This window comes from Microcebus murinus, chromosome 15, assembly GCF_040939455.1.
Source record: "Microcebus murinus isolate Inina chromosome 15, M.murinus_Inina_mat1.0, whole genome shotgun sequence".
NCBI classification, from domain to species: domain Eukaryota; kingdom Metazoa; phylum Chordata; class Mammalia; order Primates; family Cheirogaleidae; genus Microcebus; species Microcebus murinus.
Genome location: NC_134118.1, coordinates 7,805,582 through 7,822,209, shown reverse-complemented (window position 1 = coordinate 7,822,209; position 16,628 = coordinate 7,805,582). Strand labels below are relative to the sequence as shown.

Genomic DNA, 16,628 nt, shown 5'->3' with positions numbered 1-16,628 from the left:
AAACTGCATACAGGAAAAAAATCTCATGAAATTAAGTAATCTCATCCCGTTTAATTTGTCCTTCAATTGAATACTGAGCTAGACCTAGAGACACGCTTGTGTAATTTTGTTTTCTGAAGTCTTTGCTGTAGGACAAGAGGAAGGAAATGTTTTTGGAAGCAACTTATTGCATCGGACCAGCAGCAACCAGCTGCCAGTCCCACGCCCGGGGCTTAAGACCTTCGTGACTTTAGGTGAGTCACTTTCCCTCTCTGGATGGCATATTGCTTTTCTTTGTAAAATAACATGTCAACAAGATGACCTCTAAGCTTCTTTCCATTCCTGTCACTGGACTGTAGCCAGTAGCCATTGTCTTATGTGACCATTTAACTTTTTTCTGAATTAAAATAAAAATAGTGAGAATTTTAAAAACTTCATGTTGAGTCAAACCGCATAGAAATATTGATAATTAAAATGAAACTACAGGTTGAGTATCCCTTATCCAAAATGCTTGTTACCAGAAATGTTTTTATTTGGGAATTTTTCAGATTTTAGAATATGCAAATATTCTATTTGGAATATGCAAATATCCCCATCAGCATCCCATACTCCAGACCTTGCTTGATTTTCTTCCCTCTAACCTGTCTCTTTCAGAACCTCTGTTGAGTGTCATCGGTTTCAAATGGCCTAATGAGCTAGATAGACATTATCACTAGGTCATCCTTGAGCCATAACTCATTTAAACAATTTGCCTCCTTAAGAAACCTCTGAAATGTCATTGTGAATGCCTTGGCTGGCTGGTGGGGTTGAAAACTTGGAACAGGCAGCCTTTTCAGGGTCCCTCAAATGCCATGTGGAGCACTTCTCATGCCTCCAGAGACACGTTCTTCCCTTTAAGATGCTCACATTCGGGTGAGGAATGAAATGCTGTGATAGCGTGAAAAGTCACCCTTCCTCTCTGGTCCACAGATTCTCAACCACCTAAAGAAAAGAAAGAACATGCCAAGCTACTCCATGGAGGGCCACTGTGTGGCAGCACCACCTCTTGCCAAAGCTTGGGCCATAAGGAAGTGGGACAAAGTGCAGGGCTATGAATTTCCAGTTCACTAGCTGCACAACAGAGCCTAGAAGTGACTATGTGCAATTAGCAATAATAGCTAGTGTTTGGGTGTATTGACTATGTGTCAGAGTCTGCTCAAAGCGCATTCTCCTTATTGGCTCATTAATTCACAAAACAACCCTACTGGTATTACCTTGATTTTACAGGCAAAGAAACTATACCAGATGGATAAAGTATAATAATTTGTCCAAGGCCACACAATGAGGAAACTGTAACACCAAGATCGAAACCCACACAGTCTCTCTTTAGAGCCCATGCTTTGCTACCAAATATGCTGTTATTTGAGCATTCATAAGGAAGTCTTGAAAATAAAGCAAAAAGTTGTAAAATGATATGAAGACCCCAATACCTATCTTGATGTAGTGAGAACATACAGCCTGCAGGGACATCAGTAAACACAGGGGAGGGTGTCCACAAACCTTTTCTGATAAGGGCCAGATGGGAACTATTTCAAGCTTTGTTGGCCAGATAACTTCTATTGCAACAACCCAACTCTGCCATTGTAATGTGGAAACAGCCATAGATAGCATGTAAACAAATGATCATGGCTATGTTCCAATAAAACTGCATTTATGGGCACTGAAATTTGAATCTCATATAATTTTCATTGTGTCACAAAATATTTTTCTTTTTTGTATTTTTTTCAACCATTTAAAAATGTAAAACTAGACAGCGACACAAGATGGCAGCCAGCACGGGCTCGGACAGTTTATGAAAACTGAATACGCAGCCTTAAAATAGAATGTGGACCGAAATCCCAGAAGCACCCCCCTTTGTAAGATTTGTAACAAAAATTAATATGAATGGAATTAATAGTTCTAATGGAGTGGTAGATCCAGGAGCCATATCAGTGCTAGCAAAATGGCAGAATTCATATAGCATCACAGTTGTCCTACAAGAGCTTTGGCACCTAATGTCCTAAAGAAAATATGAAACTCCCTCAGCCACCTGAAGGACAGTGTTACAGCAATTAATCAAAAGGAAAAACCATAGGCCCTTCCCCTTACCCCCATTAGATTTAAGCAGTCTTCATTTTCCACAGTAGTAAATTTTCTAGATACGTCTTGTAGACCTCAAAGTACTGGAAAGGAAGCTTCCATTCAAAGGCAGTTTGTCTTAAGATACTGTAAATTATATTAATTTTTGTCCATTTGAAATATATAAGTTGTGCTATAACAAATCATCCTGTCAAGTGCAACCATTGTCCATGTAGTTGAACTTCTGAGATCAAGAAGGTATATTTAAATTGGTTCCCATCATCACTGGTGGGGCACATCTAACTCGACTGTGAAAAAACACACCACACAATCCCCTTGCTGCTGATTACATGGCCTGGGGTCTCTGCCTTCTCTCCTTCCCCTTCCCCCGCCTCCCTCCCTCCCTGCAACAGCCCTCCAGCTCGGGGGCCTGTTAGAGTGGATGAGTGTGAAGGTTTCAGGTCGCAGCCTGTGGGGCTACTGCTGGGTGTGTGGGGTGCCTTACCTGCACCCCTGGTTTCTTTCTTTAAGTCTTAAGCGATGCCCCCTTCCAAGCCAATGTCCCCTCCCCACTCTCCTCCACTCCCGCCCTTGGCCAAAGCGTAGATTGTAACCCCTCTGTTCCCCTCTGAGATTGGCCTTTGGTGAGGAATTCGGGGCTCTCCCCATATCTTCTCTCCCCCACCTTTATCGAGGGGTGCTGCTTCTCCCCCCTCCTCCTCAAGTCCCTCTTTGCTCTGTCATCACCCAACGCTTTCCATGACACTCCTTGCTTTGGCCAGAAGCCATCAGGTAAGGTTGGACAGAGTATCTGACATCCCTCGTTTAGTTTTGGAACCGCGTTTATTCACTCCACCAGCCTGGGAAATGAATTTGGGGTCCTCAGCCCGGCCACCCTCTGCTGTCATCATCAACTGATGCGTTTTTAGCTCAGGTTTTGATAAGGTGAAAAGAACAGTCACCAGGGTTACTCAGACCTGCCAGCTCTCAGAGTCCTAGGTGGTTAAACTTGGAGAAAGCCCACATGAAGACACTCCTAAGCACACACAGTCCCTCTTAATTGTTTTCTTTTCCTATAATTGCTTTTGCTTTTAAACATTGAAGAAGTTTTGAACAGGGCTCTCATTTGGTCATCCTTGCAATCCATTGGGGTCTAGTTTGGAATCTGACAACTGGAACAAAAAGAACGTTGAATTCAGTGCATACTTTGGTTTTGGTGCTGCTGCTTCTCACGACCCTCAGCAGGGATCTAGAAAAAACTGAGAGTACACAGCAAATCTCCGAAATTGGCGGGCTGACTTCCTGGCAAATTGCTGCATTTTTCAACTTTCTGTTCAGGTCCACTAAACGCTGAAATGTGGATGCATACCGAAATAAAAGGAATTCATTGTGTACTAAAAAAATAAAAAATAGAAAAAGTAAAAATAAAAATGTAAAATAACTCTTAGCTGACAGGCTGTCAGCTAAAAACACACAGTGGGCCAGTTGGGCCCCTGAGCTGTATGTAGTTTTGCTGACCCTTGGAAGAGAGGAAAGAGTGGCTGGATTTCATTCAATAAGTGCTACTATAAGCAAGGTGCTGAAAACACAGTGACCAGTAGACAGAAACAGTCCTCCATGGGACGTTATGTTAAGTGAAATAAGCCAGGCACAGAAAGACCAATCCTGCATGATATCACTCGTGTGGCATCCAAAAAGTTGTTCTCAGAAGTAGAGAGTATATCTGCAGTCACCAGAGTCTGGGGAGAACAGGGGTAGGAGGGATGATAAGAAATTGGGCAACAAGTACAAAGCTATAGTTAGATAGGAGGAAAAAGTTTGGGTGTTCTCTTGCATAATAAGATGACCATGGTTGGCAAAAATGTGTTTCAAAATACCTAGAAGAGAGGTTTTTAAATGTTCTAATCACAAATAAATGATAAATGTTTAAGTTGTTACATGTGCTAATTACCCTGATTTGCTCGTTATACCATGTATACATGTCAACAGAATATCATGCTGTAACGAATCAGTATGTACAATTGCTGTGTGTCATCATAAATTTAAAAACTAAAATATATAAAATTATTTTTTTAAAAAAGAAAAGAAATAGTCCTCCATGGGCTAGTGGTAAAGCAAACAAACAAGCAAGGATAGGGAGTACAGGGTCTTCTTGTGGAAGGGCTCCTAATTCAGATGTGAGAAGGCAGTGAAGGGTCACCAAGGAAGCAGTGTCACACAGGGACCTGAAGATGACTAGGAACTCATCAAGAAAAGGTAGGGGGAGAGAACATTCCAGGTAGAAGGCCTGTGGAGTCAGCAGAGATAGGTTTGAGACCCGATGATACCATTAACTCCTTACTGGATATTAGGCAAGTCCGTGTATCTTTCGTCCTGTGTAAAACTGACTATATTAACACGGTTATCAGCAAGAAAATGAAGACAAAAATGTGATAGGGTATTAATTTTGGTTCATTTTCAGTGTTCTACATTTGCTAGTTGAATGAGTAGGTGCAAAAAATCTGCATGATTCTTCCAGCCCTGAAATTCTATGAATTCTTAATCTTTATTTTTAGGTAAAGAGACCCTGATATTGAGCAATTCTGGGTGTTGTGAATGTAAATGTGACCTGGCCATGGAAAACACCTGCAAGATGGACACCCATTCTACCCTGACCCCACATGGGAAGACCACGCTGAGTTGGCAGCGATGGCTGATTTGACAAGGTCTCCATTGAGGTTGACCTAGACAGAGGTGCCAAACATGCCCAGCTCTTGCTCGGTGGTCACTTGGCCCCACTGGCTCATGCCTGCAGATCCACTCTATTCCTGCAATATAAGAAAAGAATACAGACTTGTAGTTGATCTCCCTTCCCTTAAGTAACGGTAACATTTCTCTTCTTGCTGGAAATAAGAAGTTAGAGCAGACTTCCTGACAGTCTGCACAGGGCCCTGCAGAGCGACTTTCGCAGTAGTGTGTATGAAGTCAGGCAAGTGAAAAATTAAGAAGAGATCATGAGGAGAATGAAGCTGAAGGTGTTTGGGTTGGTCGTGGGGTTTGTGGCCATGTCTATAACCCTTTCTTTCCTGCATACCAAAAATTTATTCCTGCGAAAATACCTGCGAGTAGGGAAAATCTCAAACTCTTCAGACCTTGCAAAAGTTTGTGACATGATTATGGCAGGAAAGGAGATTTTCTTGGATGAAAGTACACCAGTGACACCACTGAGAAGCATAACCTGCCAACAATACTTGGTCCAAAATCACTACATAATGGAAGCTCTGTCCAAAGAGGAAGCCGAGTTCCCTTTGGCGTATGTCATGGTCATCCACAAGGACTTTGCTACATTTGAAAGGCTCTTCAGGGCTATTTACGCTCCCCAGAACATCTACTGCGTTCACGTGGATGAGAAGGCCCCAGCTGCTTTCAAAGATGCTGTTGGAAAACTACTGAGCTGCTTCGCAAATGCCTTTGTGGCTTCAAAGAGGGAGTCCGTGGTCTACGCAGGAATTTCCAGGCTCCAGGCCGACCTCAACTGCCTGCAAGACCTGGTGGCCTCCCAGGTCCCCTGGAAGTACGCCATCAACACCTGTGGGCAAGACTTCCCCCTGAAAACCAACAGGGAAATAGTTCAGCACCTGAAAGGATTTAAAGGGAAAAACATTACCCCAGGGGTGCTGCCGCCTCCTCATATTACCAGAAGGACCAAATACATGCACTTGGAGCAGAGATACCGTTTGTTTTCCTTTATGCTGTGGACTTGGATGAGAAAAAGTCCTCCTCCTCATGATCTGACCATTTACTTTGGCTCTGCCTACGTGGCCCTTACAAGGGAGTTCTCGGATTTTGTTCTTCAAGACCAGAGGGCGGTTAATTTACTTGAGTGGTCGAAGGACACCTACTCTCCTGATGAGCATTTCTGGGTGACACTCAATAGGATTCCAGGTACGTGGCACTTGATTTCCATTCTACACAAAGTCTGCAGTGTGTACCTGTGTGTGTGTGTGTGTGTGTGTGTGTGTGTGTGTGCGCGCGCGTGCGTGTTTGACACACTGAAAATGTCCTTGATGGCATTATGTGTATGCACCTATGTTTCCAGACTTTATGAACTTCCTGTAGACCCACGGTCCCCAACCCCCAATCGGGCACAGGTACCCGTGCACGGCCTGTTAGGCACCAGGCCTCACAGCGGGTGGCGGGTGCGGGCGAGTGAGCGAAGGGTCATCTGCATTCACCGCGGCTCTTCGTCACTCGCCACGGCCATCGCCTGTCTGTGGGAAAACTGTCTTCCACGAACCAGTACCTGGTGCCAAATATGTTGGGGACCGCTGCCGTAGACAGTTTTGCATGTCTGCTTCAATGAATTAATGTAAAATAAATTATCAGTGTCTTCTTATGTATCACTAAACATACTATCTGCTTATGAAACATGCTTATTAACTTTCTGCTGGCATTGTATGCCACAAATCTTTGATGTGACACTGCCGAAACTATTTTTTAAGCAATGATAGTGTGTTGTTTAGAAATACAGTGTCTTCAATATCGATTGTTCATTCTGGTTTCATTTTCTGTGAATTTGAATTATTTGAGTCTCAAAAATTTGGGATCTGAGAATGTCAATACAATCTCTATAAGAACAATTTGAAATAATGCAACTCTCTCCAAATAAAAAAATGTCAAAAGTCATCAAGAATTTCAAGAATTAACAAACATCAGCCAGGTGACCTGTCAACTGTCTTTGGACCACGGCCGCCTGGCAGCCTCATTGTGATTCATGAATGGAAACCCTGTGTAGGCCAGGCATCTGTGTGTCTTTGGGAACTCACTCTTCAGCCAAAAGTTTAAAACCCGGTACTGGTTATTGTGGGCAGATATTTTAAAACATTTTTTCCTTATAAAATTCAGTCTCATTGCAGAAAATCTGTGAAATACAGAAAAGCATAAATAAGACCAGTAAAAACTGTACACTATGCAAACTGAGAAGTAATTGCTATGAACTTATTTGCATTATTTAGCTCCTTTGTGTGCATTGCTTTACAAAGTTAGGCTACATTGATTATATACTTCTGTTTCCTGCTACTTTCATTTAACACTAATCATAATAATGCTACTGTGTGATTGAAAACATGAAATAATTGCATTTTTTTCATGCTATGGATGTACCATAATTTGCTCACCAATTCCTCCAAGTTTGAGCATTGGTTTCAGTTTTTAACAGTGTAAAATGCATTTGTAGTCAATGCTAAGTAACATCAAAGATAAGTAACATTTCTTCACATAAAGCTATGCCACATTTTAGTGTTATTGTATTTGGAATTCAAACTTACTGGTTTGAAAGATAGCCACTATTTAAGTTCTTGATTCATATTGCAAAATTGCTTTCCAAAAGACATCCTAATTTTCCATGAGTCCACCACGAGCAATCACACCTCTGCTAACGGTGAATATTCTGATGTATCTCTTTTTGAAAGCAACTTGATTAAGGAGAAAAAGATCTGCATTGCTGTTTTTACTTATTTTATTTTATTTATAATTTCCCTAGTGTGCATATGCTGGTCATTTTTCTTGTTCTTTGTGCGTTGCCAGTTGCCTTGATGGCAGGCAGGGAATTTCAATGGAGAGGAAGAGGTTGGGTGACCAGTAGAAGGAAGGATAAGGGTATTTACAGAAAAGAATGGAAGCTGTAAGGGGCTGGGTAGGACTGAGATTATTTGAATGGGCAGGATGAAATAGCAAAATAATTAGGTAATTACCAAGGAAAAATCAGCTTGTTCTGTGGTTTGACTTAACTGGTCTTTCCCAATAAGTAAAACCAATTAGATTCTCCCTGACAGCTGTCCCTCCTCCCCGACCTCCGACCTTCGTCTCCAGGCTCTGGTTGGTAAGAGACTGATGCATATAAACGTGTTAAATTAAGTTTAGTCTAAAACCGTCTCCTTACATATTTTAAGTTCCGCCTAAAGGTTCCACCAGACATAGTGAACTGCAACCTACCTACCTGATGTGTAAACAGGCTGTAAGCTACTCTAGCTCTATCAACTTTCCGCCAATAGAGGGGGCCAAATGCCCAAACCACGTTCAAATAAGGCAAATCTGGAGCTGTAACCAATTGGTTATTTTTGCACCTCACTTCCATTTTCTGTATGTTACTTTCTTTTTTTCTGTCCATAAATTCCCTGTCAGACCCCACGGCAGTGCAGGCCTCACTCTGAACCCCTTCCGGTTGTGGAGGGGGGCCTCATTCCAGAATGGTTCTCGCTCAGTTAAACTCCGTTAAATTTACTTTGTGTAATGTTTCTCGTCTAAACCATGAGTATTAGATGATTTCGATCCTTTGCTGGTAAGATGTATAGAAGCATTGTAGGCAGCATTTTATTTCTCTCTCCAGCAAAATTCCTGTGGACCGGTGTCTACCTTTTATGCTTTTGCAAATGGTACGGAATGCAGGCCATGGAGAAATGTCACATGCTAGTGAGCAAGCTAAACTCAGATCTAGGTCTAACACGTGCATACAGTGTAAGATGAAGGAGAAAAGAACCAGTCGACACCACTGAAATTGTGCTTTTCGAATCTGAAAGATACTTCACGACTGTTTTGGACAGTGGGGCATGTGCAGAGCCTGTTTGCCTTACCCTGGGAGAAACCTGAGGTTCAGAGACAGGATGGACTTGCTCAAGGTCCACAGCGTGTGCTGCAGAGGAGAGAGCCTGCCTTCCGCCTCCCAGCACAGCGTGTTCCACTAACTCTGGGGCCACCTTGGAGTCCCGCTTCCCCAGCGGGAAGGCATCTGGGCAGAGCACTGATGTCAGTCAGCTAGAGGTCACCCTGGGGCCAAGGCTACAGGATTTCCTACCAGCAACTAAATGCAAAGGCGGAGGCTTAAGGATGAGGTGTCCATGAAGGGAATCCACAAGTTCCCCTGTGAAAAAAGCAGCCTCCGAGTGAGTACAGTGGACACTAGTCTCAGGAAAACACCAAAGAGTAATGATCCGAACACTAATTGAGTGTCCTAGTGGAGATCTACTTACAGCAAGGCAGTTACCTCCCTGAGCAGCTTCTTATAAGACTCTGGCTTTGGAAGACTTCAGGATTCTGAATCCTGAACTCTGAAATCCTGAAATCTAAATTCTGAATCCTCCAGGACTCTGCATGGCAGGGATGCGCTGGCTTTGGGTAGCACCTGGACTGCAGCAGCTCGAGGAACCCACACTTGAGCAGGCTCCTCCTGGATGTGGAGCTTGTCCCAGAGGCTCTTGAGGGCCCGCCTTCTAGGGTGGGACTGAGGGCCAAGAGTCCTCCCACTTTCGTTTTCCAGTTTGTATAATTGTACTCAAAATGCTACAGTTAACTGCCTTTCCCTTAAAGCGGCTTAGAACTTTTGCTGTGTGTGACTTCTGGGCAATTTTATCGTCCTGGGAACAGAGGTAGGTCGAGGACAACCTGCTGGGAAACTACTGCAGGGAGAGGGGATATTCATTCCCCGCGAGCAGTTTAAGGTCCAGTAGGCTTGTACTCATTTGGGCTACATTCAATATCTTATATTGCCAGAACCTAGCACAGTGCCTGGCATAAATAAGTACACAAATCCTGTTGAATGAGTGAATGAATGATTTGGTTGTGGCACATGAGATTTCTGTTTTTGAAGGCTTTCTTTTCTTTTCCCCAAAGAGTAGCACATTAGTACGTTGTGTCATCATGCGATGAACCCACTGGGCTCTATGATGTTTCATCTGTCCTGCTACATATTCCTCTCTGTGGATATCTTAATGACAACTTTTAACTTTTCGTGAAAGGACAACATTCATTTCTAACTTCATGGTTTACATGATGTTCCTCAGTTCCCTTCGGGCAAGGAAAATGTTTCCAGAGTTCAGGAAGGCATCTGGCACTGTCTGGTGTTTAAAACGTATTTTATGGAATGCGTCGCTCCTGAAACATTCCTGTGAGGTATGACTTCGTTTGATAATAGGTAAAACTGAAAATGAAGGCCTGGACTCCCATGCAGAAAAGTAGTAGAGTAGTATTGCAATCTATGAAAATTCATCTTCTCAGGTTAAAGACAGATGCACTAAGTCAATTCCTGTTTGCCAAACTCAAAGCTACTTCTCTGTTTTCCTTATTTTTATATTTGGGCCTTTGACACTCATTGCTTGTAAAGAGTGTCTTTCCCCGCCTGCTGGCGGAGGTCACATAGGGAGGAGGCAGCACTCAGTGCCTGTGGTTTTGCAGAAGAAATGGGGAGATTGCAATGCCAGGGCTTGGGGAGCCCTCACCTAGGGCTTATGGGGGATCTGTTTCTTTGCACTGTGTTCTGATTGAACAGCATATTGTGGCTGGAAAAACGCAGGGGGCATCCTGTTTGTTTTTTTTTTCTTTTCTTTTCTCTCTCTCTCTTTTCTTGTTTTTTTAGTCACAGGATTTTGTTCTTTGACCCAGGCTAGAGTAGAGTAGTGTGATCATAGCTCACTGCAACCTAGAACGCCTGGCCTCAAGCCATCTTCCGGCTTTGGCCTCCCAAAATACAAGGATTACAGGCAGGAGCCAGCATGCCTGGCCACTACATTCTTTCATAATGTTTGTCTTAGTGATCCACGCTCATGGTCTTCCTTGTAAATCCCTACGTATAGCAGTGATTTTTATCACCTATAACTTCAAAATGCTATCAAGGACTTTCTGCGAAATAGCTGAGAGGAAGGAAAGAACAGAAATCCAGAAAAGTGAAAAAACACAACTGGGGCCCTGGAATTAGATCCCTGTTCTACCTTCTCCCCATAATCCCAACCTATAAAACACACCCTAACTCCAACGCCAGGATACCTTTCTGTAACAGAGAAAAGTTGGGCTGCTAAGACAAATGAGGTTCTCAGCCTCAGTCTTCTTCTTTAGCACTTGGCATCTAGGCCCTGAGGTTGCCAGGTATCTTTTCATGTGCAGCTGGAAAGCGCCTTTGAGGAGCAGACTCTACCTAGTCCTGACTTGCCTTTATCTTTCAGCCTCTTGTCTCAGCCTTGCATGGCCTCCACTGGTATTTAATTGAGCTTGAAATCACCAGCTTTCTCTAGCCTTTCACTATTACTCTGTTTGCAGCTACTCTATGTTAAACTACCCTAACCCATACCATTTCTCTGTGTACACACACCCTTTTCTTCCCCAAGGCTTTCCCTCAAGGTCTAAAATGTGCCCTGATGTCTCTGGCCCGCCCTGTGCTGGGTGCCTTAGGTATCCTCCCAGCACAGCCCAGAGATTGCTGTTGCCTTGACTTTGGAGTTGAGGAACCAGGACTCAGAGGTGTGGTGACCTTGCTAGGAAGGAAGCCAAAGTTGGGAGTTAGATGCCCTAAGAAACTAACTTAGGTCCCCTCCTACCTGTGAGATCCTTCAGGATTGCTTTGTCAGATTCTCTCAAGAGGAAGCTGCTTTTCCATGTTTAATGTACTTCACTTAGAAGAATGTCTCCAGTTCCATCCAGGTTGTCACAAAGGATCCTGAGATCCCCTTTTTTAAGGCTGAGTAGTATTCCATGACATACACAGAGCACATTTTATTAATTCACCCATGTAATGATGGGCACTTGGGTTGTTTCCACATCTTTGCAATTGTGCATTGTGCTGCTGTAAACATTGGAGTGCCAGTGTCTTTATGATAAAATGTCTTCTTTTTCTTTGGGTAAATACCTAGTAGTGGGATTGCTGGATCAAATGGTAGGTCTACTTTTAGTTCTTTGAGATATCTGCATACTGCTTTCCATCGAGGTTGTACTAGTTTGTAGTCCCAGCAACAGTGTGTGAGTGTCCTTATCTCTCTGAATCCATGCCAGCTTCTTTTGCTTTGGGACTTTTTGATAGGAGCTGTTCCAACGGGAGTTAAGTGATATGTCGTTGTGCTTATAATTTGCATTCCCTGATGATTAGAGACATTGAGCACTTTTTCATGTGTTAGTTGGCCATTAGTCTTTCTTTCTTTTTTTTTTTTTTTTTTGAGACAGAGTCTCGCTTTGTTGCCCAGGCTAGAGTGAGTGCCATGGCGTCAGCCTAGCTCACAGCAACCTCAAACTCCTGGCTCAAGCAATCCTCCTTCCTCAGCCTCCCAAGTAGCTGGGACTACAGGCATTCGCCACCATGCCCGGCTAATTTTTTGTATATATATTAGTTGGCCAATTAATTTCTTTCTATTTATAGTAGAGACGGGGTCTTGCTCTTGCTCAGGCTGGTTTCGAACTCCTGACCTCGAGCAATCCGCCCGCCTCAGCCTCCCAGAGAGCTAGGATTACAGGCGTGAGCCACCGCGCCTGGCCATTAGTCATTCTTGATTTGTATAGTTTCTATTCATGTCATCTGCCCACTTTTCAATAAGGTTGTTTGATTTTTTCTTGCTGATTTGCTTGAGTTTTACGTATATTCTGGTTATCAGCCCTTTGTTCCATGTATAGCATGCAAATATTTTCTCCCATTCTGTAGGTTGTCTATTTGCTGTGTTGATTATGTCCTTGGCTGTGCAGAATGTACACAATACTAAAATGGAAGAAATTGATCAACATTTACAGGCACTTATGGAAGTAAATCTCAAGGGAAATCCAGTAGGTGGGAGGTGGGAGGAGAGAGTGGGTAATTCACACCTTTTGGGTACAACGAACACTATCTAGGTGAAGGGCACACTTACCACTTTGGTTCAAACTGTACAAAAGCAAATTATATAACCAAAACATGTGTACCCTTGTAATATTCTGAAATTTAAAAAATTAAAAAATATATTAAAATAATTTTAAAAACCTAAAACCCCATTACCCCCTTATTTAAAATTCTCCATGGCTTCTCATTGCATTTGAAATAAAATCAAACTTTTATCAAGAGAAAAAAAGAAAGAGGAAGCTGTGAGGTATGAGATGAAATGACTTGCTCAAGGCAATGACTTGTAGCCTTGGTTCACCTGGAGACTTTCTGACATGCAATCCAAGGCTCTTTTTAACCACACTACTTGAGCCTTGTTCATTCAAGGCATTACCTATGATTATTAGGTATTATTGCCTATCATTATTATTATTAAGTATGTACAATTACTATGTGTCATAAATTTAAAAAGAAAAATATATAAAATTATTTTTTTAAAAAAAGAAAAGAAATAATCCTCTATGGGGTAGTGGTAGAGCAAACAAACAAGCAAGGGTAGGGAGTACAAGATCACATTAGGGCAGGGAAAGGGCCCCTAACTCAGATATGGGACAGAAGGTTGAGGTCACCAATGAAGCAGTGTCATGACTTGAAAGATGACTAGGAACTCATCAAGAAAAGATAGGAGAAGAGAACATTCCAGGTAGAAGGCCTGTAGAGTCAGAAGAGTTAGGTTTGAGACCCCATGATACCATTAACTCATTTCTGGATATCAGGCAAGACTGTGGGCTTAGTTTGACTTAATTTGGGCTTAATTTCCTCCTGTGCAAAATGAATATAATGTCAATGCAGCTGTCAGTGAGAGAATGAAGACAAAAATGTGATAGAGATTTAATTCATTTTCAGTGCTCTCTATTTGCCAATCAAATGAGGTGGTGCAAATAACCTGTATGATTATTTCCATCCCAGAAATTCTATGAATTCTTGATCTTTCTTTTTAGGTAAAGAGACCCTGATATTGAGCAATTCTGGGTGTGGTCAATATAAACAGTGACCTGCCCCAGGACAACTATAACTACATGAAAATGAAGAAATGAGAGTGTCCCTTGTATTCAAAGGTGACATCAGTGATGGTGATAGTGGCTCTCTGTGGGGGAAAAGAGCTGCAAGATGGACACCCATTCTACCCTGACCCCACATGGGAAGACCACGCTGAGTTGGCAGCGATGGCTGATTTGACAGGGTCTCCATTGAGGTTGACCTAGACAGAGGTGCCAAACATGCCCAGCTCTTGCTCAGTGGTCACTTGGCCCCACTGGCTCATGCCCGCAGATCCACTCTATTCCTGCAATATAAGAAAAGGATACAGACTTGTAGTTGATCTCCCTTCCCTTAAGTAACGGTAACATTTCTCTTCTTGCTGGAAATAAGAAGTTAGAGCAGACTTCCTGACAGTCTGCACAGGGCCCTGCAGACCAACTTTGGCAGTAGTATGTATGAAGTCAGGCAAGTGAAAAATTAAGAAGAGATCATGAGGAAAATGAAGCTGAAGGTGTTTGGGTTGGTCGTGGGGTTTGTGGCCATGTCTATAACCCTTTTCTTCCTGTATACCAAAAATTTATTCCTGCGAAAATACCTGCGAGTAGGGAAAATCTCAAACTCTTCAGACCTTGCAGAAGTTTGTGACATGATTATGGCAGGAAAGGAGATTTTCGTGGATGAAAGTACACCAGTGACACCACTGAGAAGCATAACCTGCCAACAATACTTAGTCCAAAATCACTACATAATGGAAGCTCTGTCCAAAGAGGAAGCCGAGTTCCCTTTGGCGTATGTCATGGTCATCCACAAGGACTTTGCTACATTTGAAAGGCTCTTCAGGGCTATTTACGCTCCCCAGAACATCTACTGCGTTCACGTGGATGAGAAGGCCCCAGCTGCTTTCAAAGATGCTGTTGGAAAACTACTGAGCTGCTTCGCAAATGCCTTTGTGGCTTCAAAGAGGGAGTCCGTGGTCTACGCAGGAATTTCCAGGCTCCAGGCCGACCTCAACTGCCTGCAAGACCTGGTGGCCTCCCAGGTCCCCTGGAAGTACGCCATCAACACCTGTGGGCAAGACTTCCCCCTGAAAACCAACAGGGAAATAGTTCAGCACCTGAAAGGATTTAAAGGGAAAAACATTACCCCAGGGGTGCTGCCTCCTCCTCATATTACCAGAAGGACCAAATACATGCACTTGGAGCAGAGATACCGTTTGTTTTCCTTTATGCTGTGGACTTGGATGAGAAAAAGTGCTCCTCCTCATGATCTGACCATTTACTTTGGCTCTGCCTACGTGGCCCTTACAAGGGAGTTCGCGGATTTTGTTCTTCAAGACCAGAGGGCGGTTAATTTACTTGAGTGGTCGAAGGACACATACTCTCCTGATGAGCATTTCTGGGTGACACTCAATAGGATTCCAGGTATGTGGCACTTGATTTCCATTCTACACAAAGTCTGCAGTGTGTACCTGTGTGTGTGTGTGTGTGTGTGTGTGTGTGTGTGCGTGTTTGACGCACTGAAAATGTCCTTGATGGCATTATGTGTATGCACCTATGTTTCCAGACTTTATGAACTTCCTGTAGACCCACGGTCCCCAACTCCCATGCGGGAACAGGTACCCGTCCGCGGCCTGTTAGGCACCAGGCCTCACAGCGGGTGGCGGGTGCGGGGCGAGTGAGCGAAGGGTCATCTGTATTCACTGCGGCTCTCTGTCCCTCGCCACGGCCATCCCCTGGTCTGTGGGAATCCTGTCTCCCATGAACCAGTACCTGGTGCCAAATATGTTGGGGACCGCTGCTGTAGACAGTTTTGCATGTCTGTTTCAATGAATTAATGTAAAATAAATTATCAATGTCTTCTTATGTATCACTAAACATACTATCTGCTTATGAAACATGCTTATTAACTTTCTGCTGGCATTGTATGCCACAAATCTCTGATGTGACACTGCCAAAACTATTTTTTAAGCAATGATAGTGTGTTGTTTAGAAATATAGTGTCTTCAATATCGATTGTTCATTCTGGTTTCATTTTCTGTGAATTTGAATTATTTGAGTCTCAAAAATTTGGGATCTGAGAATGTCAATACAATCTCTATAAGAACAATTTGAAATAATGCAACTCTCTCCAAATAAAAAAATGTCAAAAGTCATCAAGAATTTCAAGAATTAACAAACATCAGCCAGGTGACCTGTCAACTGTCTTTGGACCACGGCCGCCTGGCAGCCTCATTGTGATTCATGAATGGAAACCCTGTGTAGGCCAGGCATCTGTGTGTCTTTGGGAACTCACTCTTCAGCCAAAAGTTTAAAACCCTGTACTGGTTATTGTGGGCAGATATTTTAAAACATTTTTTCCTTATAAAATTCAGTCTCATTGCAGAAAATCTGGGAAATACAGAAAAGCATAAATAAGACCAGTAAAAACTGTACACTATGCAAACTGAGAAGTAATTGCTATGAACTTATTTGCATTATTTAGCTCCTTTGTGTGCTTTGCTTTACAAAGTTAGGGTACATTGATTATATACTTTTGTTTCCTGCTACTTTCATTTAACACTAATCATAATAATGCTACTGTGTGATTAAAAACATGAAATAATTACATTTTTTTCATGCTATGGATGTACCATAATTTGCTCACCAATTCCTCAAAGTTTGAGCATTGGTTTCAGTTTTTTTTTTTTTTTTTTGAGACAGAGTCTCACTTTGTTGTCCAGGCTAGAGTGAGTGCCATGGCGTCAGCCTAGCTCACAGCAACCTCAAACTCCTGGGCTCAAGCGATCCTACTGCCTCAGCCTCCCAAGTAGCTGGGACTACAGGCATTCGCCACCATGCCCGGCTAATTTTTTACATTTATATATCAGTTGGCCAATTAATTTCTTTCTATTTATAGTAGAGACGGGGTCTTGCTCTTGCTCAGGCTG

The 16,628-nt window shown here is 42.9% G+C and overlaps 2 protein-coding genes across 2 annotated transcripts in view; both read left to right on the top strand.

Annotated features, from left to right (window-relative positions):
- The first annotated feature begins 4,641 nt into the window (after positions 1-4,641).
- Positions 4,642-13,747, top strand: LOC105865110 (N-acetyllactosaminide beta-1,6-N-acetylglucosaminyl-transferase-like). The gene is made up of 2 exons (XM_012753474.3): positions 4,642-6,000; positions 13,663-13,747. Exons 1-2 carry the CDS (start codon positions 5,070-5,072, stop codon positions 13,713-13,715), a joined length of 984 nt encoding a protein of 327 aa, XP_012608928.2. The 5' UTR covers positions 4,642-5,069; the 3' UTR covers positions 13,716-13,747.
- Positions 13,748-14,191: 444 nt separating this feature from the next.
- Positions 14,192-16,628, top strand: part of LOC105865181 (glucosaminyl (N-acetyl) transferase 2 (I blood group)) — an 87,213-nt gene continuing 84,776 nt past the window's right edge. Inside the window, exon 1 of the mRNA XM_076010461.1 lies at positions 14,192-15,123. Coding sequence (XP_075866576.1) covers positions 14,193-15,123 — 931 coding nt within the window. The 5' untranslated portion in view covers position 14,192. The remainder of the gene's footprint in view (positions 15,124-16,628) is intronic.